At 41.5% G+C, this 27515-nt stretch overlaps 1 protein-coding gene across 1 annotated transcript in view; it reads right to left on the bottom strand.

Moving 5' to 3' along the window:
- Positions 1–27515, bottom strand: part of LOC133012294 (astrotactin-2-like) — a 243249-nt gene that overhangs the window by 59826 nt on the left and 155908 nt on the right. The window contains exons 12-13 of the mRNA XM_061080275.1: positions 23618–23784; positions 20559–20747 (exon numbers count right to left, since the gene is read on the bottom strand). Coding sequence (XP_060936258.1) covers positions 20559–20747; positions 23618–23784 — 356 coding nt within the window. The remainder of the gene's footprint in view (positions 1–20558; positions 20748–23617; positions 23785–27515) is intronic.

Below are 27515 nucleotides of genomic sequence, written 5' to 3'. Positions count from 1 at the left end.
GGCTCTGGTTCAACCGAAGCAGCTGCTGTTTATTTCCTGTTACAAAAAAAAAGAAAGAAAAGAGTTGTCATGCTGCATTCTGAGAGCATGGTACGTGGCAGCAGCCTATTTTCCATGATCCACCTCTATGGGACCAAGTCTCCAAGAGAAGACCTTGTGCCACGGAGCCTCGGGATGGTGGTGGGGTGGTGAGTATGGCTTCACTCTCCGTGATATCATTTTTTCATCCCGTTTCTGTCTCTTTTCTCCGTTCCTCTAACCACAAAGCCGGTTAGACCCAATCACGGCCCCGGTGTTACAGTGTAGGGGTGGAAGGATTGACTCAAGGGCAAAGGATGAGAGGAGAGAGGCAGAGAGAAAGTGCTATAAAAAGATTACCGTGGCTTATGCTCACAGAAAACATATTGATTGCTAAATTAAATCAGCCAGCTTCGAGCCGAGGCTCAGGGAACCTTTCGGAGAAGGCGATGGTGGCGGAGGCGGCGGCGGTGGATCAAGATGTTATGTGGCTTTTACAGATTTTCAAACCTCAGGTGCTTACTGTCCTTGAGACCCTGCGAGAGTTCCTTTTCTTTAGCCACTTTGCTCACATTCTGAAGCTGAAAGCCCTACGCTGGTACACAACAGTTCACCTCAGAGTTGCTCCAAATCAGAAGTGAAATCTGATTCAATTTGGAGGATTAGGAAAAAAGAAAATAGTGTGATGGCTCGGGTCTTTACGGTGCCAATAAAATCATTAAATGTCCTTAACCTTCTCCTTCTACCGTCTTCTTGAGGGAAAATATCTGAGTCAAGTTTAGATTGTTGTTACCTTCACCCCTGAAGTAAATCAGTCATACTGAGGGAACTGCTAGATTCAAGAGTGTGTAATTTGGTGCAGCGTGGTTAAAATTAGGGCCACTGTTGGACCGAGGCAGAGGCAAACGCTCTACTGAGTGCCACTCTAGTTGGGTCTGCTCCTTTTTGCAGAGGTCAAATGGTGAGACAAGAATTTAAGAGAGTGTTGTTCCTGAAGATTTGATCACCGCTGTAAAGAGAGCACAGCTTTGTGTGTTTGTGTGTATTTCTGCAGATGGCTGATTAGAAGACGAGACATTTATTTATATAATTGTTATGAATTGTTATGTATTTAACTTGGCAGGTTTATAGACTGTATATACAGAAAAATGGTAGGTCCCGAAAAGTGAAGAAGAAATGCAGTGATCGCCACCTGGTGGCTGGCTTCAGTAAAGGTCATAAACACCTCCTTCTCCATGTTTCGGTAAATTTGTTTTTTATAAGTTGCTATAAAAATAAATGTCAAAAAAGACTTAATTTCTTTGTAGCTTCAAGTGGAGACCCGTTATCCATCTTCATATTTAATCTTTTGGAAGGTCTGAATGAGATACATTATCTCTTCTGCCAGGGAGCTGTGGTCAACATGGATGGAAAATTATACAAAAAAAAGTTTAATATATAAAACTACAAACAGGGACAGATAACATAGGAAACATACTAAAACATATTAGAGCACAGAATAGAAAACCTTCACAGTGTGGTTTAGCTGTTAGCCGAGCACGGCTGTCACATCTCACCTTAGAAGGACAAATTAACGGTAATGAGAAGACGGACTTGGCTTAATGACTTTAGGCAGCAAACCTGCCAATAAGCCTTACTCACGGCAGACATTTTGAATTGTTAAATGCAGGTGTAACATTAATAATGACTGCATTCTGCCCAACTGCTCCAGGACCAAGTGTATGCTAATGAGTGTGCCGACCCACTTATATTACTCCCTGACACTTAAATGGAATGGAGCCATCACTATTTATCATTATTAGTTACATCTGTGCTTTTTCTGCAGTGGTGACATTGTGAAGATGCACACCTGGCTGTGCAATCTCTATACTTTATTAAACGGGATAATTATCTCCATAACAAACAAATCACTGAACATGCTGGTTCCATTAGCCCATAACCCACCCCGCGTTTCAACTAATTTTTCACAGAAGACATGATGACATTTTTGGGTGTAAATAAAACAATTAATGATGGCTGAATTCCATTTAGCCGTTTCAGCTTTAGGGTCCTGGTATTGTGAATGCTCTCCGTCTCACTGCCATTACTCACTGGATGACTGAAACACCATTTGGCAGATGTGCAACATGTCTGCATCTTTATAAACTTTTCTGGTTTCATTTAACTCCTTCCTATCTATTCTATCTCGTATGAGCAGCTCAGGTAAGGGATGTGTGTGCATACTGCCACTAATGAGGACCAACACAAGGAGCTGTAAATAATAATAAGTCTCAAGATACCATTCACTGAGCCAACCCTATAATAGCTCATCTTGAATGTGGTGCATATCACATACTTTATTTATATAGCCCTTTCAGAAAAAGAAAATGTAACACAAAGTGCTTAATGTAAAAATACACCCAGTAAAAACTGTAGAATGCTATATTTTATGAATGCAATCTGGATATTGTCTCTACTGTTGTCAAATAATAATAATAAAATATTGAATAAAGCAAAACGAGTTTTAAACAAAATTTTAAATGTGCGTCTGCAGCATAGACTGTATATATAAGTCTGCAGCCAAGTAGCCTTATTTTTATGTTATTTTAACTCTATATCGAGACCTTCTCCATGGTCCAATCTTTAGTCCTTCCAGGTACTCAACCAATTATTTTACCAACCAAGCTTACTTCACACTGACAAACACGTCAAACACATCAAACCCCCCACACACCACAGACCACATGTGTGAGTCCGGACTTGCCGGGGCCAAGCTCACAACTTGTGTATTGACTCATGTTTCTTTCAGGGCCCATGTGTGTTCATTAGGATCTGTGGACACTGGGTTCCCTCCTGGAAAAACAGACCTCCCATCCTACTCCAGTCTAACACGTGGGGCAAACTCTCCCCGTTTGAACAGGAGTCTCAGAAAAACACCAGCTCCACCGGCCAGTGTGTGATAAAACGATATCTGTTGGGATGAATACAAATGTTCCAGACAAGTTCATGCATATACATTAAAGCCCTGACTCTCCCTGTCTCCGTGTCTCTTGCTGCCCTCTGTGTGCACCATTTCAATTCAAGCCCAGTAACAATACATCTGATTATGAAAGCGAGCCAGAGCTCAGGTCTCACAGGCAAATACATATTTTTTCGGCTATTTCACAGCCAGGCATCACTGTCAGTATTTCTCCCCTGGTAGGGTGTAACAATTGTTCGCAGTTTGCTGAGCCTGGTCTCCAGCGGTAACCCGCTCTGCATCCTTCTTTTCCTTCCGTCTCTTACTTGCTCTCAGTGCTTCATGAGCATTAGCTACACGTCATTTGGAAAAATGTTCTCGGCATCACTGATTCAGACACATTAAACCACAGTCACTACGTCTTAACCACACTGTTATTTCACAACATCTCAGTTCATTATCTTCAACCTGAAGACTCAATCTTGATAGCACTAAAGGGTAATGGTGCTTTTTTTAATGGTGAGGGCTGGGGTACTTCTTCTTAGGCAGTTTGTGCCTCTCACACCTACTGCAAACAATAATGAAAAGGTGACATTTGGCTAAAAACTTTGAATAGCTTAAACAATATAAATGTAGTTGTTTAAAGGCCACTTCGATGGGTCTTTGTGTCCCCTCAATATCAAGCTCTTCAGGTTTGAAACAGCACATTCAAACATTCAGAAACCCTATATTACCAGCAACTGTGGGTCAGCCGACTAATTGGATTTCAGATGCATCCATAGTTTCCAGAGAAAACCGATCCCCTTTGCTTTGGACAATTAGGAAACCAAAGTGGGAACCACGCAGGAGCGTCCTTGAAATTTAGAAGCCGCTTTTGTGGACAGATGCAAGCACTAAAAATCATTCTCAGAACTACTGATTATAAACGTCATTGGTGCTAATATTACACAATTTATATTTCTAATCTAGTTCATGTCTTGTCTCCCAGGAAGAGACTATGTGGTGTTCCATAGTGAATCGGTGTCCTCCAAAACTAAGGTCACTTGTTTCACTCATGTTTCACTCAGGGGTCTATTCTGTGATGGACACATTTTTCACTCCACATGCTGCCACTGGGTAATTGATTGTTTTTCATAATTATGGATGTTAGACATTTATATAGTTGCTTGTTCGACTGACGATGAATCCAATTGATTAACTGTCTGGACTCATTTAACAATTAACTACGACCACAAAGCATGAAACAGACGGACGTCAGTGTTGTCTTTGATTTTGATCCTTCCTGTCGGTCTCCTGCATTTTACGATCTCAGAAACAACCTTTCCCTCCAAGGAGAACACTGAAAAACTTTGACTATTGTGACATTCTGTTCTCAGGCCTAACAAAGAAATCCAGCTTTGGAGGATCGAAAAACGCTGCAGTATGTTATCTATCCAGAACTAAACATTACTCTAGTTTTAAAGGCTCCCTGATCATTTCAGAAATATTTCAATATTCTGCTTTTAGTTTGTGAAGTCTGTTAGAATTCACTCATCATGTTCTTATTCAATCCCAACAAACAGTTTATGTGACTGCATTTAAACGGATCTGCGTGTGAGCCATGTTTAGCCAAGTCCCTGTTGAAGGTGAAGCTTTAAGGTTGAGGCCAGAATACTGTAAACTTTTACAGTGTTATCATTAAATCTTCATTTTTTTGTCGATAGGAGTTAAAAATTATGAACCGAGGTTGCTGGACTCTAAGTCTAAACATATTTCCTGATCTAAATTTGAATGCCCGCCTGTTACTTTTTAAAGACGTGCTCCGTAAACACGTCAAATAATCGAGCACTCAATTGCATTTTTATGGCCACTCACAGAATAACACTGAGACTGGAGAAGTTACGATACTCTGTGGAATTGAAGAGTCTGCATTTTCTGTAATGATAAATAAATATCTCACTTGATGGAAGGAAAAGGAGAAAAAGAGCACAAGTCATAATGTCCACCACTAGAGGCTGCTCTTTCCCTGTGCCAGAGGAAAGGTTAATAGAATCAGGATTAGGCCAGAAACATCAGATTGTATGTTGCGGCTCCTTATGTGAGGATGTATGGTTTCCTTTTGCTTTTATTCTGATAGACTCAAAGAAAAAATAAGGACATAGGAACTAAACCAGATACAGAACTCTGGTTTCTTTCATTGTGAAAATGAAAAATATTAAAGCAGAAGGTGTCAGGATCACAAAAAGTCAACATTATATTGCATTAATAATCACACATATTGCACCATAACAACACCAACATATTTCTGGCTATTATGTGAGGATGTAAAGTATGCTAATGCAGCTCTCAGGGTATCGGGCTGGGCACAGCGCCTGAGTTCAGGGGTGAGCTGGAGGCGCACAAGACTTTGCAGAACGTGTCAGATGGGAAGTGATTGCAGTTCCGACCGAGGTGAGAAGATTACTTATCGGCCGGGATGCCAGACGAGGAGAGTTCCAACCCCGAGGGGGGGTGGAGGAGTCGGGACGGGGGGTTGAGCGATGCCCAGTTCACCGCAGGGAAGGGAGGGACAGTGAATCAGAAGCCGAGTGCGAGTCTGTAGGGTTGAATCATGATCTGGAATTATGGAGGGTGGCGGGGCCTTGTGCCCTTGGTAGCCTTGGAGGTTTGCAAAGGGGGGGGGGGTGCAATTGGGCCAGGATGGAGAAAACAGCTTTCTATGAAATACAAAAGAAGAACTTGACAAAGGAAACACTTCCCTGACTGATGTCAATCTTTTACAGTGGAAATAGAAATCTTAGGGAAGTAGTCGACCTTCACCGGATCCTTTTTCCTGCTGTTGACCGATGACAGGAAGTACAAGAAAACAACTAAAAGGAAAAAATGTGTTGCCATTAGAGTTTTTTAATGGAAACATTATGATAAAAGCACTGTGCCATGCTCCAACTACAGCTACATTCTCTAAGTTGAAAAAAAAAAAATGATATCCCAGTTCCACCAAGGGCTTAATTGTATTTTAAATATACCATGAAACAGCAGAGAGTGGATAATAGCAGTCCTACTCATGTGGTGTGGACTCATCCACCATCCACATAAACACAAGAGCCAGAAAAACAACCAACAGACAATTTGACGTATACAGCAAGACACAGCATGTTGGTAATTTCTATGGCTGCCACGCTGTTTGGATTCGTCCCTAAATGGGATAATTACTCAGCGCTAGAAAGAGATGTGCGCAACAAAAGGCAGCACAGACAAATGGAAAAAAACAACAACACCTTGTACAAACAGAGTTCTCCTCCACGAAATTTGCACAAAAACAAAAAAATTAAGGCAACTGAATGGGAAAACTGAGCCTTGAAAGTTCAGTTTGAATCTTGATATTCAGCATCATTAAAAGGCCAGTCAGCAGTGTGGAATAAAGAGGCTGCGTAATAAATTTCAAATCCTGTTCCTCCAAACCCAATTTCACTTGGCTGCCATTGTACACCACCAACTACTCAATTATTTAAAGAGTTAAAACCAGATTTCATCTCATGGTTCCTTCTTCATTGACCCACAATATCTCTGCTCTAACTACAATCAAATGACAAAATGTATGTTTCCAGTGATAACGCCCTAATTATTCTAGATGCAGCATATGCATAGTTTTCTGTTGAACTACATATACTGAAAGACAAAGCTTCTTTCAGACATGCACTGGACTAAACTCCTGAAATTATCCAGAGGAGATGTGTGTGAGAACACAAATGTCCCAATAAGTTGCTACAGATATTTGTTTTTCAAGTCCCCAAGTAAAAACTGTGATTGACTGTGAGCGAGTGGGCATGTTGACCGTGTTTCTAACATGCGACAGACAGAAAACTTGAAAAACCTGAAGGAATATAAATGTCTCAGGATGAAAAACATTTGCGAAACACGTGGAAAACACCAACCAACTTGGAAACAACAAGATTTTAGAGCCATTGGTGATAAGTGCCGGCATAAATTTGGGTGAAGCAATGCTGTAATAATAAAAGGAACGGAATGAGATTTCAAACGGTACACATTTATATTCCTGATTGAATTTATGTATGTGAATGATATCGCTGTATCAAATTATTTCTGAATTAAGCATTTAATGTGCGCTATCACCTAATCAATCCAACCCTGCTTCGTTTCCAGTTATTTCTTCGCCCTTTGCCCTTGAGAGCCATCCGGCAATTTGTAGGCCTGCACGGATTTATGAGGTCTGGGGTGCGCTGCCGATCCAATCGCATGCAATATGTTTAATAGCTGTAATATTTGCTATTTGAGTAAATGCTGGGTGCGGAAGGGGACGTGTCAGATGAGTCATAACCAAGATAAAGCACCGGCTGTCCCCCAGGACACAGGCCCCAGATGCCCAGTTAAAGAGTTATTAAAGGCCAGAATAAAAAATAAAAAAAATCAGGGTAATGCTCAGTGCAATAAAACAATCAGAGATGTTTACCTCGAGACCGGTGTTACAGTCTCTCATTACAGCTGCAGCCACAGCCTCGGTTGATGAATGGTTCCACTGAGAGGAGGAGATCTGGTGACTTTTCATGGCCAATATTGATTAGGCCTGGGAGGTGATGCTGTCAATGAAACGACCTCTGATATAGAGCACGCCGCGGTGTTTGTTGTGTGCATGCAAATTGGCGTCTGAGGGTCTAATTTAGCCATCAAAGTTTGGAGAAAATTAAAATACGCCTCGGTGCGTGGGAGTGTTAAGCCTGCTCCTTTTTTTCTTTTTTCTTTTGTAGAATATGTCATTACTTATTGCTTTTGTCTCCATCTCCCCTTCAGACACACAAAACCACTCAACCTCACGTCTTCTCCCCCGGGTCGCGCCTACAATCGGAACACGCGTGTGCATGGACTCTTTTTTTGGTCCTTTGATATCTCTGTTGGCCTGCCTTAGGAAATTGCGGAAATGAGCTGCGGTGGCCAGAAGCATTACCATAGAGATGAAGCTTTGGTAATGCGGAGCGAGGGGTCATGCAGGCTAGCAAGCTGTGGACCTGATTAGAGCCACTGCTTTTCTACTTTTGTATTATTCCACTTGCACTTTATTCCCACTTTCCCTGCTCTCCCTCTGATTGTGTCTTTACAACTCCTTGTCTCTCTCGATCTCCCCCTCTTCTCCACCTCTCTCTGTCCGCCTAAACTCTCACCCACTCGCAGACTTAACTGCGTTACAAGGAGCCAAGTTAAAAACTCTCTTCCAGACAGCCTGTTATGTCATCACCTCGAGAGCAGAGTGGCTCTTGTGAGAATTCGACAGAGGAGAATAGAACAGGTTATTTCCCCCCCCCGTAAAATTGGGCACATTGATCAAGAGGCACAACAGTTTGAAAATCTTCCACTCAAAAAAAAAAAAAACAAGCCACCAGGCGAAGGACATAGAAGTATTTCGTTTTTGTCTTTTTGATCGAGACGGTAGAGCAAACTGCCTCTTGAAAATTTGGACTGTCAAAAATTGTTTTGGATAAAAAAAATTTACAACAAGGAGGATGTTGCACAATAAGTAAATAAGAAAAACTAATTTTCTATGAAACTAACAGAAGACCTTGACCCACGTGTATGGTTTACTTATGCACATGTGTGTGTGTGTGTGTCAGTATCGACTATGTGCATCCATCCTTCGATTACCCAAACAGGGCTGCCTCATGCTGGGGTCTCTGAAGATAACATATTTCATTCTGTTAAGATGGTAATAGTGTCAGATTAGAGGATTATATACTGTACGATGAGCAACGTTGGGTGTGATGTCACCGGAGAGATGCTTGTGCCAACTTGTAGGCACAAAAACGTAAACAAACATGGCGTCTAAAGAGGCTTGTCCGATACTGGCTGTCTTGTAGTAGAAAAAATCTTTCCTCCGTTTCAAAGCTCCAACAACAACATCATTCCTTTCTCCTCTATCGGTGGTTTATGAGTTAGAGCGGGTCGTCCACTAACCAGAAGGTCAGTGGTTTGATCCTCTAAATGCCAACATGTTCTCGGGCAAGATATTGAACATCGAATTGCCCCCAATGGCTGTTGTGGCTCTGTATGAATGTGTGTGGGAATCTCTTCCGGCTGAGCGCTGTCAGCTTTGCTCCTATTGGTCGATAACACAGAGGGGACGAAAAAATCAAACACGCTAGCCTTTCTGTTAGGACATCTCGAGGCGTCCCAGATGCGGCGTCGGTTGTCATCCATTGCAACACACTCTTCGAGATAAAACAACCTTTTGTTGCGCCCAATGTCAATTGATCGTTTTCAATCCTCATGACGCCCCTTGGTCTTCTGCTGCGTCGGGCTACGATCGGGGGCTGACATCGAGGTGTCCGACCCCGGCGTTTGAAGACTTGGTTGATTTTCTGCCGTCCAGATGCATAAACGATACACAAAAGACATTTAAGAGTCTCATCACAATTTTACCCCCAGTCCTTGTGTTTGATCTGCAGTAATGGGCCAAGACAGAGAGGCAGCCTTTGTATTCTTTTATTTTACAATGTAATTATAGAGGGATATGACTGACATGAAGGCATAATTACATGTTCTTGTGTTATCTGCTTTTCTGTCCATCAACATGATAAGACTAAGTGAAGCGGAGCCGCTTTTTTTTCTTGCCTTTACTCGTACCTTCTTGAAAGGCAGGAACTGGGAGACACATCACAGGAGTGATAATTAACTGCTCCACACTGGCCTTGCAGAGTTGAGAGTGGGCGAATATGCAGTCGGGCAAACTTCATACAAGTCGAATAAAACTTAAAAGAGATGTCTCAGAAGTGCCATCTATTTATTAATTAATATCAATGAATAATTCATGAATGGTAAATTTACAGCACGAGTCAACAATCTCGGCAAAGCAGGGCAGGACGATTGAGGAGGAACGGATGGAGAAGAGTGAAGACAGAGAGTCGTCCTGAGGGGATAGGAAATCACGAGTGGTGCCTCCCTGCAGTTCACCGCCGCATTAGTGGTTCATTAATCAATACTAAAAACTTCGAGCCACTAATTCAGGATTTGGACTTGGACCACAAATTACTACATGCTGCTTTTTTTTTCTCCCCTTTTGCACGAAGGTAGGACATTGAAGCCATTTTGGAGGATTGGCATTGTTAGCTATACTCCCTGTGAGGCAACTCCATCACAGTTCCAGGCCAACAGTTTGATGCATATTCTTATTTTTCACCCTCCGGTATACTATTGATTCTCCGGCTGCTGCACATGCAAGTTATTTTATCAGGACTGCACAAGGGCGCCACCAGCTATGAGCTAATTAAACTCACAAAATCCTTGTCTTTGTTACGGGTTGATCCTGAAGTGTAATTTATGTGAAATAAAAAATGTATAACTCGGGGAAAAAAGGTCTGAGTAGCTCGGGGTTGATTTTACAGAAAGACATGCACAAGATAAATTAAGTATCCTGTCAATTTTTCTGTGTAATTGCAAAGTCTCAGAGAGGACAAATGAAGAGGCGGTCTAATCAATACAGGGAAGAAAAAAACGAATTAGCACTTTAGGTGGACAAGGATAAGTGAAACTGCAGAATCTGCTGGACCACGGGAAGCAAACACAAAAAATAATTGACCCCTGATACATAATTTCTGTCCATATACCAAGCCGAAATATCAAAAAGGTCTTCATTAATTAGTATTTAATGAAAACAAGCTTTTCTCCTTGCGGTTGTTGTCGGTCCTTCCTCCCTTCTCTCCTCCTCCTCTCCGCCTGTCTCTCTGCGTTTCCTGGACAGCTGAATTACTGTAAGTGACAATGACTGAAAACCTTGTCAACAATGGCGATCTCCAATATCTTTAATGTATCCTGGCGCACATCCAACGGTCACCGCATGGTCCAACTTTACTGTCAAAACCGTTTGGGATTCACACGCCTCCTTCCAGGGAGCTGGAAAACAGAATACTGTACTGGAACAATACGCTGAAACACTAGTGCGGAAGGAGCAGCAGCGATTTGGAGAACAATTCAGGAAACCCCTCGTCTCACCACAGGGAGTAATAGAGCTAGTTGTAAAATTGCACTGTGTACAGGACGTACTCCTATAATTGCCTTTCTGAATGAGGTCCGGGAAGGAAGTACGTTGTTGCACAGTGGGGCATTCATGGTCTCTACACTACTTACTAATTTACCTTATGACACTGGTCTTTATGTACAAGTAGGAGAAGTTGAGGACTGATAACATTATACACAAAATGGTAAACACATCATCCCTTCTGCTTAGGAGGGAACAAAGATCCTTTTTTCAAATGTCTTTCTGCCTTAATGGTTCGTCTACTTTCACAAAATTGACATATAATATAATTTATTTTGGCTACATTGACCGAGGGGAAAAGCTTTTATTACAAATGTACGAGCATGCACGTAAACCCTTCTTCTTTATAAAAGCACTGAGTAGGTTTGGAAGGATGGAAGCTATTTAGGCATGTGTAAAATTCCCCAAAACACAATTTCTCGAGACTGGGATATTAAGACAACATAATCCATAAATCTCCCGAACAGAGTTGTGGAACAAACAACTCAACAAGACAAGGATTTAGTTCCATTCAGTCTCTTTTAATGACTGTTCAAGGGAAAAGCAAATACATTGAGGACTGGGGCTCTCATGAAACGTTAGGTGACAAATTGTACCAAGTCGAAAGTAGCTAAAGGTACAGAAGCAGGTTGATTGGTTGAATGGCGATGGATTCAACATCTAATTATACTTTTAAATATTAAAGTGTATATATTCATAAATACAATTAAACGTATAAAATAAAAAAAAATAAAAAACTTACCACACCGGGATTGTATGCCTCTGTCAACCAGTCCAGATCCAGTGTAAAAACACTTTACTTCCAGGCTCATACCAAGTTGCTGTGACCTTTGACAACTGAAATCTAATCAGTTAATCTTTTAATCCGAATGACAACTCTAGAGGAAGACTTGAGATATGTTGAAGAGGCCAAAAACAGTGTGAGGCCACCATGACATTGACCTTCGACCACCCAAATCTAATCCCTTAATCCGTGAATCTAGGTGAAAATTTGTGCCGGGATTCGCTCGAGGCGTTCTTAAAATAACGTGTCCACATAACCAGGTCACAGCAACCTTGACCTTTGACAGCAAAAATCAGTTCATCCTCCAAAGCTGACAAAAATTCCTTAAAGTTTCAGTGTGTAGAATTTAGTGAAATCCAGTGGTGAATGCAATGTTGCAGCTGAATAACAACAACCTCACCCTCACCTTTCAAACATGACAGAGAACCTGTGGAAACCTTCTGTTGTCATAAAAACTCAAAAAGTGTTTAGTTTGTCCAGTTTTGGCCACTGTAAAAAACATGGCTGCCTCTGTAGAGAGGACGAGCTCCTGATGTAAATATAAAGTATTTATTGGTGGTAGAGAAACCCACAAGTTGTATAATTTCAATGATTAGTGAAACATCTTTAGGTTTTTTTATCCTTATTTATTCCTTTCACCTAAATCTTACACACTGAACCTTTAAGGCATTCTTCAGATATCCTGTTCACACGGGACAATATTTTCTGTTGTTACAATGGGTGGGATTGGGGTGTTGGGTGATTTGACGCAACACATGAAAGAATTATTCTATATTTTTAGTGTCCATGTGTAGACTTGACTTTCTTTGAGCTGCGTGTCCTTTGCAACACGACCTGCGTGCGTGTATTTTCCTTGCGTAGCTTCTCACAACCTGTGTGTGATGTCGCAGAACTGCCACAAAGTCCAACCTGCTCAAGGAGCCTCAGCAATAAACTGCTATCTTATACTGTTTTGCTCTTTTGCATTTTCTCTTGCTCCTTCCAAGTGTCACGCTCCCTAACTTTTGCTCAGGTCTGCTCTTTTTTGATTTAGCCTTTTCTCTTTTCATTTATTTCCCTATTCATTTTCCTTCACAACCCTTATCGCTGCCTCCACCACCCCTCTACCTCTCCCCCTCTCTCTCTCCAGTCAAACAGCAGGCAGTCAGCAATAAGCCTCTCTGACATTAGCTGATATTAGGCCAGGTCTATTAGGTCCTGCCTTGCCATGTGAGTTATTGAGCAGAGAGCGACTGCCTCGGGAATGATCACACTCGCGCATGCATACGTGGTCACACAGGCGAATGCGTACGCACACAAACATAAACACAAATGTTTCAACACACACACACAGGCGTGCAGAGCCTTTGCAATCTGCCAAACCTGCACACCTTATGTCTTCTAAGGCACAAAGATGAAGGAACCGCTGAGGCTTTACGAGCATCCACTTACACACGCCTCCCTCCTGCTGAATTCCCTCTGCTAAGTCATCTCTGTGTGAGCAACAGGGAAACTTTCCAGGGAGTCAGCTGTTTGAGTTTGCTGTTAACATGCGGGGAAACTAAGCCTGCGAATTAAATGATCACATGTGCACTTAGCACTCCATAATTTTACTTAAATTTGACATAAGAGAAAATCAAGATTTTTCTTTTATATAAAAGAAAAAATAAGTCTTTATGACATTGTTTACATCTTATCCACTCCGTTTTGGTTTCAAATTTTAATTTAGGAAACGCACTACAGATCTTTGTATGACATACAAATGTCTTGTTGTTATAACCCAAATGGGCTGCATCTACTTTTACGTGATATCGTTTTGTTTGAAGACAAATGTTGTCAATTTGGCGGGTAGTGCTCTTTCTGTTAACCATTTTCTTCTTCTAATGTTTAATGCTGTATCGACTTCCTGCAATTGGTCTGAAAGTCTGAACTATCAAAATAAAATGTTTTCAGGTACCATGGTTGACTTTGATCTGAACAGAGACCAACACATTTGGTCCGTTAGTCCGGACCAAACAAAGTTGTAAAACAATTTAAGAATAAAGCCCTTTGTAGAAGTTAAATTTATAGCAAATATATACAAATCTAAATCTATGTAGCAGAGGCTGTTTTTAGATCTATTATTAACATACAATCCATATCTGCACATCCACAGTTTTCTGTCAAAAAAAAAAATACACCTGCATACATAAAGATATATTAACTATATATATATATAACTTTTGCAGGTTGAGTCAGCCTAGTGATCTGAAGTCCACACATAAGATGGTTGACCTTTTAAACTACACCCACTGCATTCAATTAGCAAATATACTGTCTCTATGTTCAGTGTTCCATGATACTGGAAACATCACACTGCCATATCTAAACATGTAAAGTCAACTGTAAACACTGTAAACACTTCAGAATACCGTTATAGTATATAGTTAATAGTTATTAAATATATGAATAAACACATCTAATAAAACTGAATATCAAAGCTACCCAGAAAAACACACACCCACACACACACATCTTGTGTGAGCGCACAAGTCTGCCCGACACACCCACAGACATGAGCGTGAGACTAAAGAGGGAGATCGAGCTTATTATATATAGGAAGTGAATTAAGAAGCTTCTCATCAACTTTGAGCAGCTTAACCCTTGACCTCTCCGGTCACTGTCTCATGGTTACTCATTATGTGGGAAGACACTGCCTGATACCATTTGTTGACTCAACTCCTCGGTAGTAGCCGGTGGGAGTGCACCGAGGAGATAATTACTGGAAATTACGGAGAAACATGGAAATGTGGCTGTGTTTGTGCCTGGGAGCCTCGCGAGCTGCCAGATCCACAAATTATTCATGTTGTGGTGTCGTCTTAGTCTGAGGTGAGCTGTGATGAAGAGTAAGTAGATTTGTCTTTTGAGGCAATTTTGTCTCTTTTCTTCTCCACTGGATCTTTTGGGCGGCGGCGGCGCCTTCACAAAGCAGGTGAAACTTCTTACGTTCACACACGTTAGCTCTAAAACTGTTTGGGGCGGGAAGGGAAATGCCCAGGACAGAGTGGCTGTCTGTCAAAAAGTGAACAAATAAGTTTGATTCGGACAAAACCAGCCATGTTGTTTTGCATAATGGCAAATTGTAACGTGATTGTTCTATCAAGACAACAATGAGATTGTCATTGTTATTAGTCTTTTGATCCAGAAAGGGTCTCTTCCATTGAAGCTGGTCTCAGGTCTCTGCTGTGCTGAATCCTGGAGTGTATCCAAGCACACCCCCCATCAGCTCTGACTGACCGTGTGGTGATCGCTGGGAAAAGTGTGTTTTTTCAGGTGAGACAAAGTGTGTGAAGTGTGAAGTGCGGGGGGGGGAGGGATGATACGCAGCGCTGCTCTTTCCGACCGCGGCTGATCGTTAGGTGGTGAGGCATCACGCTGCTGTCAGTGATTGTAATTTCCCCCCCCTCGGCCAGTCCACCACATCTTGGCTCGGGTTCCCTTTTATTCTTTTTTTCTGAATGTGATTTATGAACGGTGGCTTCAGGTGGGTTTTCCAAGGGGACCGTTTCAGACGAGGTCCAGGGATCTTTACCCTGAGTAGTTTAGAGGTTGAACTTTGCCTGACCTATGTGCAGTAGGTGATTTATAAGGGGTGGGGGGGGGACTCTATTGAGGAATAAGTGTTATTTACCCTCTGATGTAAAAATTATGCGAACAAGCTGATAAGTATTTAAAAATAAATAACTACATATCCATTCTCTGTCGGCTGGATTCTGCTTTCCTATCTCTACATAGCAGCATTACAATTACACTGCAATGGCACCGTTCTCAGCTGTAACATTCACCTTAGCACGTGTAACTTTATCACTCATATGCATGCATGTAGTAGTCTGTAATTTCATTACAGCAATTTATAAATCTCATTCCCCCAAGTCACTTCAAACGAGCTGTCTGACATGAGATCCATTCATAACCATCTACACAACGCAGTCATAAATCACAGGTAATATTTCACAATAAAACACAACCTGTGAAGCTGAGACTCCTATCACGTGATTTATCTCAATTAACCAGTATTTCACTTTGAGCTGCTAATAGGGTCGTGTGACGCAGGGACTGAGGAGGTGAGAGAAAGAGAGGGAGGCAGGGTTGTGTGATAAGACTTGAATCTGCATATCAATGAGAGAGCACGGAGGAAAATGGAGAAAAGGACGAGCTTTAAAAAAAAGACGAGTACATACAGTTATTCAGAGTGTACGTATCGAGTTTGAAATAAAATCTTCAGAGACCAAGTCACTCTGAAGGCAAAGCCATTGTTCTTCAAACAAAGGACACGGTGGATTTGATGAGAGGAACGAGTATTTCAGTGGGATGACGCACAGTAACACATATGTTTAATTAGCGGCACAGGGAGTAAGTGTTATACTCCTGTGTGCTTAGCTTGTCTGGCTAGACTCACAGTGATGAACAACCTTAAAAAAAAAAAACTTTCAAATATATTTTATCAAGCTCATAAAACAAAGACGGAAGCACGATGGGGATGCATACAAAACACCTGCAGGCAAACAATAAACACAGCTTTTTTTTACCCTCTAATTTATTGCTGAGTTCAGTCACGGATTCTCGCTTCCTTCCTTTTTTTTGTTTGCTTCATATCGCCTGCTCTCTCCAATAACTGCTGAACTGTGTACAGTGGGCCGGGTTATATAAATGCTTTTTGCGCTTCGTTTCAGATGCATTCTGCACCAGGAGACATGTGTGTTGTTTATCCCAAAAAGGCCTGCCTGGAAGTGCACTTTGCCTGTCATCTGCACGTAATCAGCCGAGCGCCCGACTGCAGGGGACTTGATATGTACAGCTGAGTGTGCATCTCCCCATTAGTATGGACGCTTTTCCAGCTTCTAGGAGACGGTGGCAAATTGCACCGGTGTAGTAAAATGAAGGGGGAGGCAGGAGGGAGACAATTTTGTTGTTCTGTGTGTTACAGAAATCTCACAGCAGAATAATACATGTAGCAGCACTGATTTACCGCTTCCCTTCAGTTTTATTTCTGCATTTTCTCTAGTGTGGGATAGTTTTTTTTGTGCATGTAAAAGGTCCTAGGTAAAGACAGATCCTCTCCCTCACAGAGAACACTGCTCCTGAGTCAGATGATACTTCTGCACCATGACGTTGCAATGGCCGTCATTTGCAGTGTGAATAGTGGCAAGTCTGGCATGGCCCCAAACAAAGCCAGGTAGAGCAAAATCCAACGCTGGCATTTCCTACATGTGCGGGACGCGGTTGACCAATCAGAGCAGATTGGGCCAGCTGGCCAATCAGGACAGATTGGGAGGTGGGGCTTAAAGAGACTGGAGTTTAAACCAAGCGTTTCAGGCTGAAAGGAGGTGCTGCAGCAATGGACAGAAGGAAATCCATCCATCCATCCATTCATTAAACCATTCATCCATTATCTTCTGCATATCCCAGCTAGGGAACAGCCTGCCCAGAAGGGTATTCCAGACATCCTTCTTCTCCCCAGCAACATTTCCATCTCTTCCTGGGGGTTCCCAAGGTCTTCCCAGGCCAGATGGGATTTGTAAGCCCTCAAGTTCTGGATATACCCCTGGGCGTCCTCCTGGTTGTTCTTGTCCTGTAAGCCTCCAATGAAAGGCACCCAGGAGGCATCCTGATTAGATGCCTGAACCACCTCAACTCTGCCCTTTTGATGTGAAGGAAACGTTCCCTGTGGATGTCAGAATTCATCAGCCTGAATCTAAGGCTGAGCCCAGCCACTTGAAGGCGAGAAGTCCTTTTTCGCCACTTGTGTTCAAGGTCTCTCTCTTTTCGTCACTACTGTATGAGGAAAGTGAATCGTTTTCTAAACGTTAAAGCATGTAAATCAAGTAATAACCCCAGATAAACGTATGAACCTGAATATGAGCATAATATGTCTCCTTTAAAAAGATAAATAACCACAAAACCAGAGGCCAAACAACGAATGGATGGAGAACTGTGACCTTACGGTCATTACGCTTCAACTTGTTGTTTAGTGAGATGGAAAAGTGCCCCTTTTTATTAGATATTTATTTAGTGCATGTGACTGCAGTTACCTTGACACTGTAGGGAGACTCCATCTTTTACAGATCTCTCTGTAAAGATTATTAGCTCTATTGCAATTTTATGAGACGTCCTGCAGACGACCAAACACATTTAGTCAGAGTTGAACTGTGGATGTAGTAAATGGTTTGCAATCTTGTTTTTTAGTTTATGAGTGCTTCTTTTTGCAGCATCGCAGTATTTTGAATTCTTTTATTTTTTACGGATTTAAGAATAATCCAACCACTAGATTGCCTTTTTTAAGAGTTCTGATATACTGGACCACTGACAGTGATATACTGTATGTCAGTCAAAACATATAAAGCAGCTTCCAGAGATGATGGATGATGACAAAGTGTGAATGGGATCAGAGAGATCCTTCACTCCTTCGGATGCGGACAAATCTCAAGTAAATCCAGGAAGAACAGAGGTGAGTAAATCACTTAGTGTTGGAAATTGAAAAAGTTAATGCACATATGATTTTTTTAAACTTTCTTTGACTGGCTGTTGTAAAGGCGAACATTTTCAAGTATTTGATTTCCACATAATACAAAGTTTGACCAGCTCTGGCCTCTTTACTCTGACATGCTTTCAAAAGATGGTACTTCCTGTAAATCTAGTGTTGAAATCAGAAGGAGTGGAACATGTTTGTCTGTAAACAATAAAATGTTCTAATTTATGTCCTGTCGTCTTCACTCACATCTTTCATTTCTTGACTAGCTTGTCTCTCTGCTGCCACAGTGTTTGACTATAGTTCAATCCTGTTGTGTATAAATCCACAGAGCCCCGGCTTGGGTGTTAATCCCACTACCGGCCGCAGTTACCCATTGTCTAGAGCTGGAGTCTGGAGACAGGAGACCCACTGTGATCCCCGCTGCTTAAGGGCAAACGGAGGAAGTCTGCTTTCCCTGGTTTAAAAATCCTCAAGCCGTGCCTTTGTTTTATCCGTCAAACAGAGCCCTGTGAGGTGTATTAGACGAACTCCCCAACTGGTTGAGCCACTTGAACCTTTGGGGGAATTATGCTGTCAAATGAGTTCCTGTCCCATATTAGACGTGTCAGTCAGTCCTACGAATTCACTTTAGGCTTATGTGCTTTGCCAAAGGGTTGAAGTCTCGCCTATTTGAGACAGACCAGTGTTTATTGAACATCTTTTAAAACAGGATTCACTCAAGTCAATTACATGCAGTGACCAGACACTTCCTACTTTGGCAGTTGAGGTCACCCACCTCCTGAAGGCATCTCCTAGGTCAGACCATTGACTACTAATGTTTTATCTATATCAATACATTATGTAGTTTTGACTAATGTTTCATGAAAGACATTGGTTGCGTAAGAAGTCACTCACTAATCAATACACAGTCAACTATATGGAATTTTCCAATTTGAGCACAGTCTGAATGTTAAGAGATTTTGTTTTTATACCTATCTTCATGATACATTGTTTACCACAATGTATCATGAAGATTTCTGTACAACCTATGGTAACTAGGAGCAGAGCAGCGCATCACAGCACAAACTTCGGCAAACAACTTTGTTTCTACATTTAAACATTTAGCTTTTCACCTAAAAGTAATAATACTGAGTGTATAATAAACCCTTAAAATGCATTGTGAGATTTTCCACTAGCCGACATGTTGACATTGTTTTTAAGCCGATGAGGTCTCTATATAGTCCTCTATGAAGAAGTCCCTATATAGTGAAGTACACACATTACATGCTGACACTTACATATTGAATTATGTATAATTACAGTGCCTGAATAATAGTAAATCTCTATTAGACGAATATATATAAGTACAAATTGAGTATTCCCAAAGACATTCTACATAAATTCAAATAAAATCTGTCTAGATTGAATATTACTTCTATATTATATATTATTTCTATGAAAATTTAACACAGTCTGATTTCTGCCCCATATACTGTAGAAATCGTTCTGTCATGTAATATATTTTACAAGTACCTGATCCAGACGGATCATATTGCCAAGCTACAGTATTGTGGCCTATTGGGCCAAGAAGACGAAAAGCACACTATGGTTACTTGAAAGAAACGAAAATTGTCGATGTGTGTAGTACATGTGTGTGTGTCTGTGAAAAGGAAAGTTAGGGAATAAAAGACAGACAAAGATAATGGAAGATGTACGTTGAGCGTGTTTTTCTGCGTGCACTGTATTTGTGCATAGATAGGCCCTCATCATCTCACTGTGATTACACGAGCAATCCGCTACAAACAGAGTGGGACTTATCAGAGCGAGCCAGGTTTTCAAAAGGCTGACAGTTTAGGGAGAACTGCCATGGGATACGTCTCAAGCCTCACTCAATCATCCCTCTCTCATCCCCCCCTTCTCACTCTCTCTCTCTCTCACCTACACACTCACCCACACCTGCACAAACACAGATGCAGCATCCCAACGGCAAAAAAAAACTAAGAACTGCTTCTCAGAGCTGCTCTGGTGAGATCTGGAGCCGTTATATCTCTCCTGCAAACCCGAAACTGATAAAAGACAGAGCTACTCCGGATGATTTGTCTTCGGAGACGTAAACAGACAAGATGAGAAACAACAGGTATCGTGGGAGAGAATGCGCCTGTAATCTTCACCTGTGGATGTAAATAATAAAACGAGACTGTTCAAAATAGAGACAAAGGGGGAAAGAAAAGAATCAGGCGCAAGATGCGAGTAAATAAAGCCACGTATTTCTCAGAAACTCACAATGAGAGAACAAATAGAAAGTGTAAATGTGTACACTAGTTACCTGAAGGTCATCTGGAATATCTGTCCCAGGTTGACCTGCTGGGTTTTGTTGTTGTATCCATGCAGCATCTCACCGAACAGGGTGTCATTGAAGTGGACATCCTGCCTTGGGCATCTCGGCCCCTCACAGTTGTCGGACTGCAGGAGGCAGGAGCGACCATCCCCCGACAGTTTGTACTCCTGCACACACCTGAGCGTACAGGGGGGGGGGGGGGGGGGCTGTCAGTACAAAGTGTAATGTGTAATGCATGTGAATATATTTGCACTTGAGGTGAACGGATATGTGCTATATGTATCGTTGCTGACAAGATGCCAGATACTGCGAGATTCATTTTGGCATAAAGGTTGGTGATAAAGCAAAATGAAAACGCAAGAGATCTGACACTGTTTGAATCTAAATAAAGATTAAAGACAACTGTAATATACAGATAGGACAAAGAACTTTCAATCAAAATGGTATCTCAGCCCTTCTCTTTCAAACCTCTCGACTAAAAATATGAATTTAATATAAAATTAAACTGCAAAATCAAATACATTTTGTAGCAAAAGTAATTGTGACTGTATTGAGTTTTCTATTAATACCTTATTGCCATATTGGGCAAGTTGCAAACATTCAAACAATAATAATAATTTAAAAAATTATTTACAAGAAAAGGATAACACCTTACAGATAAAATGAGAATACAACTATGGGACACTAGCAGAGAAACAATATCTATCTAAAATTAAATCAGATTTGGTCAGTGTAAATATGAGCCAATGTGAATCATTTGTACAATCTTTCATAAATAGAAAAGTTTGAAGAAGGGATTTAAAAGAAACTAAAGAATTAATCTAAGTTCAGTGGGCAGGGAATTCTATGAAGTGGTGGCTTTAAGAGAGAAAGCTTAGTCACCCCTCGCTGACTGCATCAGTAAAATGTTCAGACATTTGTCTACTGCCAAAATATCGGACCTCGCTGTATTTGTATGCATCAAGTGTGCATGATTATACTTTTTAATAGCTATGTTTGGTTTGGCATTCAAAGAAGTTACCTAAGGTCAAGCAAAAAAAACTGAGGATGGAAAAAGGTCACATTGACTTCAGACACGTTAATTTACATTTAATCATCAATTCATCCAAAGATGCAAGATATATATATTACCATCAACATTTGCACAACAGTATATTTGCAGCTGATGATATATTGGTAGAGACTGTGGATGTGAGCACTTAGCTGGAAACATTTCCGATAGGCCAGTGCTCAGAGGAGCATAATCAGTCAGAGAGTATCATAACTCCTCCATTTAATTGCACAATCATCAATAATCAACCTCTCAAGGTTGATTATCTGTTGCAAAGAGGAAAGCAAAGCCATTTTCCCTCTCAATAAAAAAACAGTTTAAAAACTACAGATCGAGACCAGCCATTCCAGGAAATGCACTGCATTAGTTTTACCTATCAATTTTTACAGTCTATTTTTAACAAGACTTTATGCCAACACTAGACTAATCAATGAAGGAATCAATCATGGCCTGACGTGTGCTATTGTGCATGTACCCTTATCCGAAAGTGAGTCCAGTCAATTATACTGAAGACGTCAAGCAGAGTGGACATTGCAGCAAATTGTATTTTGATATCCGCCTGTTCACTGGCAGTGTTTGATAAACTAAAGCTCTGGGGAAAAGAACTTAACCATCCGACGCTGTGGACCTGACACATCTCAAGGAGAATTAGGACATCGTTCACCTGTCAGTCCGCCCCACTTATAAGTTTCCAGTTGCCATGGAGAAAAAATTTGCCTGGAGCGGCCGACAAATGAGCATGTGTAGTTTCTTTATGTGAGCACTGGGCCCACAATGGAATATGGATTCAGCAATTTTCACAACACCATAATCAATGTGACTCAATTTATTTTCATTAACAGATAATCATCAGCAAATTGCCGAACAGACCAGAATCAGCCAACTACAGGCTTTAGGTATTTATGTAGTCCAAGACAACCAATCTTAAAACTAGAATTACTGCTGTGTGGTTGTATGTTTGCTTTTTTCCCCACAGACTCAAATAATCATCACTTGCACCACTGCAATTTAATCAGTTTTCTAATCATTCTTTGAGTCCAAGTGACAACTTGTCAAAATTAGGTAAACTCTACATTTGTTAAAGAGGCCAAAAGGTCACAGTCACCTTGAGTTCCCTAGTGGTGTTCCCAAGATTTCCTATTCACAAGACCAAAATCATGATTTGCAATGTCACAATGACCTTGACCTCTGACCATCAAAATCTTATCAGTTCATCTTTGAGTCTAAATTAAAAAGTTGTTAACTAAACCAAATTTGAAAACATTCCTCCAGGAATTGTTTTAGATATCTTGTTCAGCAGACTAAGTCACATGGACGCATGTACAACCCGAAAACTCCGGTCCACTGGCTGCCGGCACAGAGGCATAAAAAACATGACACGTACATCCTGAACCCACTGATCCACACAACCTTGAGTACAGAAGTTGAATGGCAGAGGTGGTATAATGGTGTTGAACATTAAAAAACCTGCTAAATCCTGGAATACCATGGAGGAACATCCTTCGCGGTCAGCTGCGTAGCCTTTCACAGCCACAGAATAACCTTTCCTAAAAGGAAACCTTAACCCTAACCCTAACCCAAGATCCAGGTTTTATCCTTCTGAACACCTGCACTGAACAATTTAAGCTTCTCTGCAGACAAATGTGGTGCATACTCTATAATTTTATAGATGTAGATGTTTCCTTGTATTTATACTTACATAACTTACATGTCTTATATATGAAAAGAAGTATAGAAGCTTGCCAATCTCTATTTCTGGGTTTGTATGGTAAAACAATGTTTTCTTATAACCCTAACAAAATGTCTTTCATCACATGTAAAATGGATTTGAAGTCACTGGTTACTTGTTATTTACATATCTCATTTCCTCCATGTTGGTATTTGCCTTAGAAATCATTTCTGGATTGAAATGACAATCGTGAAGCCTCTTTCACGAGGAACCTTCACTCCCGGCCCTCCAGACAACTTTAAATAATTCCCCTCGAGTTATTCTCACCCGCAAAACATGAGCACGTTGCTGGAACTGGGGTCGTCTTCGAGGGCCACAAGTTGCTGGAGACACAGCTGTTCGCAGCCTCCATTGAAGCCATCGGTGCAGTCGATGCCCATGGAGTAGTCATAGCAACCCGAGCCATCTTTCATTGGCCTCAGCCCCTCAGGACACTGCGAGGGAAAAAGAGAGACAAAGGCAGGAGGGAAGGTGGTGGGAGGCAGATGTGGAGAGGGGGTGAGGAGGAAGGCAGAGATTAGGGGGAGAGAAGAAGAGTCGGGCGCGGAGGTCAGCGTGTGCATTTTAATCAGGGTGAGGTGGCAAAAAAGGACGGTGAGATGGGGAAGATGAGAGAGGGTAGGATGAGGAAGGAGGGATGGATTCAAACCAAGATGAACGTTATATGCCAATTATACTACTTGACTGAATACATTGCCTTTGAGAACGAAAAGAATAGCGTTGGATATTCTCAGATTCTTTCATCCACACAAACCTTGAAAAGACATCGAGAGGAATGAGACTTTTCATGCTTTTACTATAGTGAACAAATATCGCAAACGCTGAGACGCAGCAACTTCCACACAATGTTAATATACCACCTCTGCAAACATGCAAACACTATGACTGGGTCCACAAGTCCTCACTTCAGGCTCAACCAAAGTGTTTTTTAGTGAAACATCAGACATAATAATTAAGCATAAGTGCTGCAGCAGGTGAATTCTCTAACAAATACCCCATTCATTGCACTTACCATTAATAACTTGTACAGACCTATTATTCTGGTGTTTATGAGTTGGGATTCATTATCCAACTTTCACAAACAGATGACACATCATGAACTTTTTCTGCTGACTCAGCTTGTGTCTAGTAAATGTTGATGGGAACTGAACCGTGGATATTACCCATGATCCCCGGCGTCCTGAACCAGAAGAGCTGCCGCTGTAATACATAAAAACTCAGTGTAGGATTCTTCATATTTTTCAGAAGTCTGGTTTTACTAACTAGCCTGACTTAACTAGTTTATAACTAATCTATAGTTCAGAGTTACTCTTAAACTAATTCTGACAATTTAATCTGTTCTTCTCACAGTTACGTAGAGAGAGAAGAAACGTTCGGAGTAAGGAGGGAGAAGAAAACAGTCACGATTCTATTAATTCCAAGTTGGTGATCCATCAAACTCATTTTGAAGCTGCTGGTTTCAGGTAAAAAAGTTGCATTTCGTTGCTTTAGAAACTAAAATAACCACAGGGATTTTAAGGTTCAAAAGCCTGAACACTCAAATCGAATCTTTACTCACAGTGTGCACTCAGACTGGCAGCGCTGCCAAACATATAATCAGAAAAAGACAGACAGCGAATGCAACCTTTCAAAATACGATCAAGGATTTTTAATTGAGACCAACACGAGCAGCGTGTTTTCATCCGACTCATTTCGTGATTCCATGTCTTCATCATTTGGGACAAATTGAGGACAAATATTCCAGTGGATGTTCAAATAAAGGACAGGTTTGTTTGCCACCGCATGAATTAATTTAATTAATGCACAAGACGACCTTGTAGACTGGGAGTGAAATATTAATAACAAGGCTACACTGGGATTGCACAGTGGTGATATACCCACATCAGCCAAAATGTAAAAATCAGTTACCCGTTTTAATGCCGCGGCCGAGCGGTTTGGTAGAAGCTATTACCCCCTTGCTCTGCAGTGCTATAACCAATTACAGCAGTTTACCACCATCCAGCTAAAGGCCTGAGGGTGGAACAAGTAGATCTGGACGATGTGTTCAAGCGTTAATGGTGCAGTTGTGTCTTAAATGAAGGGAAAAGGAAAGAAGGTAAGTTTGTTTTTCTGTAGAGAGACAAGCAGACCTTCAGCCAGACTTCATCTTCTTGCCCTTTAACACGGTTTTGATTGTACGGACTGAACAGTGTTCACATCCTCCTCTAACAGCAGACAAATCGGACACATGCTTAATGTCAGAACATTTTGTTCCAACGCTGCCAAAGATCTGCAGGAAACAAATTGAGATTTTCCTCAATCTGAACTTTGAAATTTACAGGACTTAAATAAACTTCTTAAAATTTGATAAAAATTTTAGTAACCAAGATTTTCCACCCGTTTATAATTAATTTGACAACATCTGTCACTGAGTGTTTACAACTTATCCAGAGCAGCTTCCTCTGCTTTCTTTGTTTTTGTAGCATCTCATCAAAAATAAAATATGAAACTGTTCATAAGGAAACCACTGATAAATGTGAAAACTCCAAAGCATCGGATGCTCCCCATAGCATCAGTCGTTCTCGGGTTATCATTTTCCGGCCTATTTTCCTAAAACATCAAGCTCAAGATTGTAATGCAGGGAACAGGGAACACGCTGGAGAGAGAGAGAGCAGGAAAATGAACTGATGACGTCCCTTAATCTTGTTAAATTATGTACTTTGACATTTGGAAGACCCTCACGCTCGTCTCAGCTGTTAATTTATAGACTTTTCTTCATTTAATTCCTGCCTCAAGGATGTCACTACCCCTCCGCCCCCAGCCCGACACAGTGATTTACAATCCGGCGCTATCAACATCCACCAGTGGGGACTGAACTCTGTGTTTCTAAGTATGAGACGTGTTTGGTCTTCTCATAATGGAACGATCACGTTATCCCATCACGACCTCTCTCACCACACACACAGAGGCTGTAAGATCACGTCGGCTCGGCCTTCAGTGCAGAAATGTCAAGATTTTAGAAAACAAATTGATGGATAGCATTCTTGATCTCCGAGGAGTACAGTGCCAAACGCCAAGGAGAGGAAGAATGATAAATGTGCTGTAACCATTATGCATTGTTCACACGTGTGTTTCGGACAAAAGCCCCCATATGTTCAACATCCACTGGAACAGCTCTCCAGTCTCAGATACAATAACTGTATCTCATGAATGTAATGCTAACCTCCCTTACCAGAAAGAGATTGGGGCCATTCATCACGCCGAGGTGGAGGCGTGGGAAAAGCTGTCGGTAATTCAGAATTGTCATGCAGCACTCAGCCGGCTGAATGGAGGGACTTAAGGTTAGCCATTAGCGCGGCCCACCGGCTACTCGCTCGCTCAGTTCCGACAACTCTCCGAAGACACAAGGTGCTGAGAAGGGGGAGGATTTGCATTTCAGATAATAAATTTCAGTCAGTCCCCTCCCCCCCCCTCTGCAGCGAGACGAGAGCGTGGCCGAGAGATCCGCTACAACACGTGTTTAAGACGCAAAACTTTACTGAGTGAGATGCTGTTATAATTATAATTATCACTGCAATTAACTCCTGTCAGCTGATCACTCATTGAAATAGACTACATAAACAAACATTACACCAAAGTGTGGGTGTGTGTTTGTGCGCTCACAACATCAATCACATATAATTAATAGCTTCAACTAAAGGCTCCATTATGCTTCTACGTATCCGTTTCTCGGAGAGGGACTTACGGAGACCAGAGAGTCTTTTTGATATATGCCTTCCCGACCACTATCCGTCTAAAAACAATTCCCCGCCAAACCCATAGGTGGCGCAACGGAAGACGAGCTCAGCGAAGCCTACCCCATTTCTGGGAAGAAGAAGTCCACGTGTGTTTATTTACTCTGTCGGCTTGCCTCCCACACACTGAACCATGGCAACTAACAGAACTAAATAAAGTGACACCCAGCGGGTCAAAATGCTGATGTTATCGTTTCTTAGCGCAGCGGTTCCCCGGTCTTGTTTCCCAACTGTGTTGCTGATTCCACAGCTTGAATCTGCTTGAGGCTACATGTGGCTTGAAGCTACACGGAGCTAGCTAGCTTCCCCCCCAGCTTCCACACACAGTGAGCAGGGACTCCCGACACTAACTACTACCCAGTGTTTGCTTCTAACCTGACGGTATTGTAGAA

The sequence above is a fragment of the Limanda limanda genome, chromosome 1 (genome assembly GCF_963576545.1).
Source record: "Limanda limanda chromosome 1, fLimLim1.1, whole genome shotgun sequence".
Lineage (NCBI taxonomy): Eukaryota > Metazoa > Chordata > Actinopteri > Pleuronectiformes > Pleuronectidae > Limanda > Limanda limanda.
Note: the sequence above shows the minus strand (reverse complement) of the source record. Positions and strands in the feature narration are given on the sequence as shown.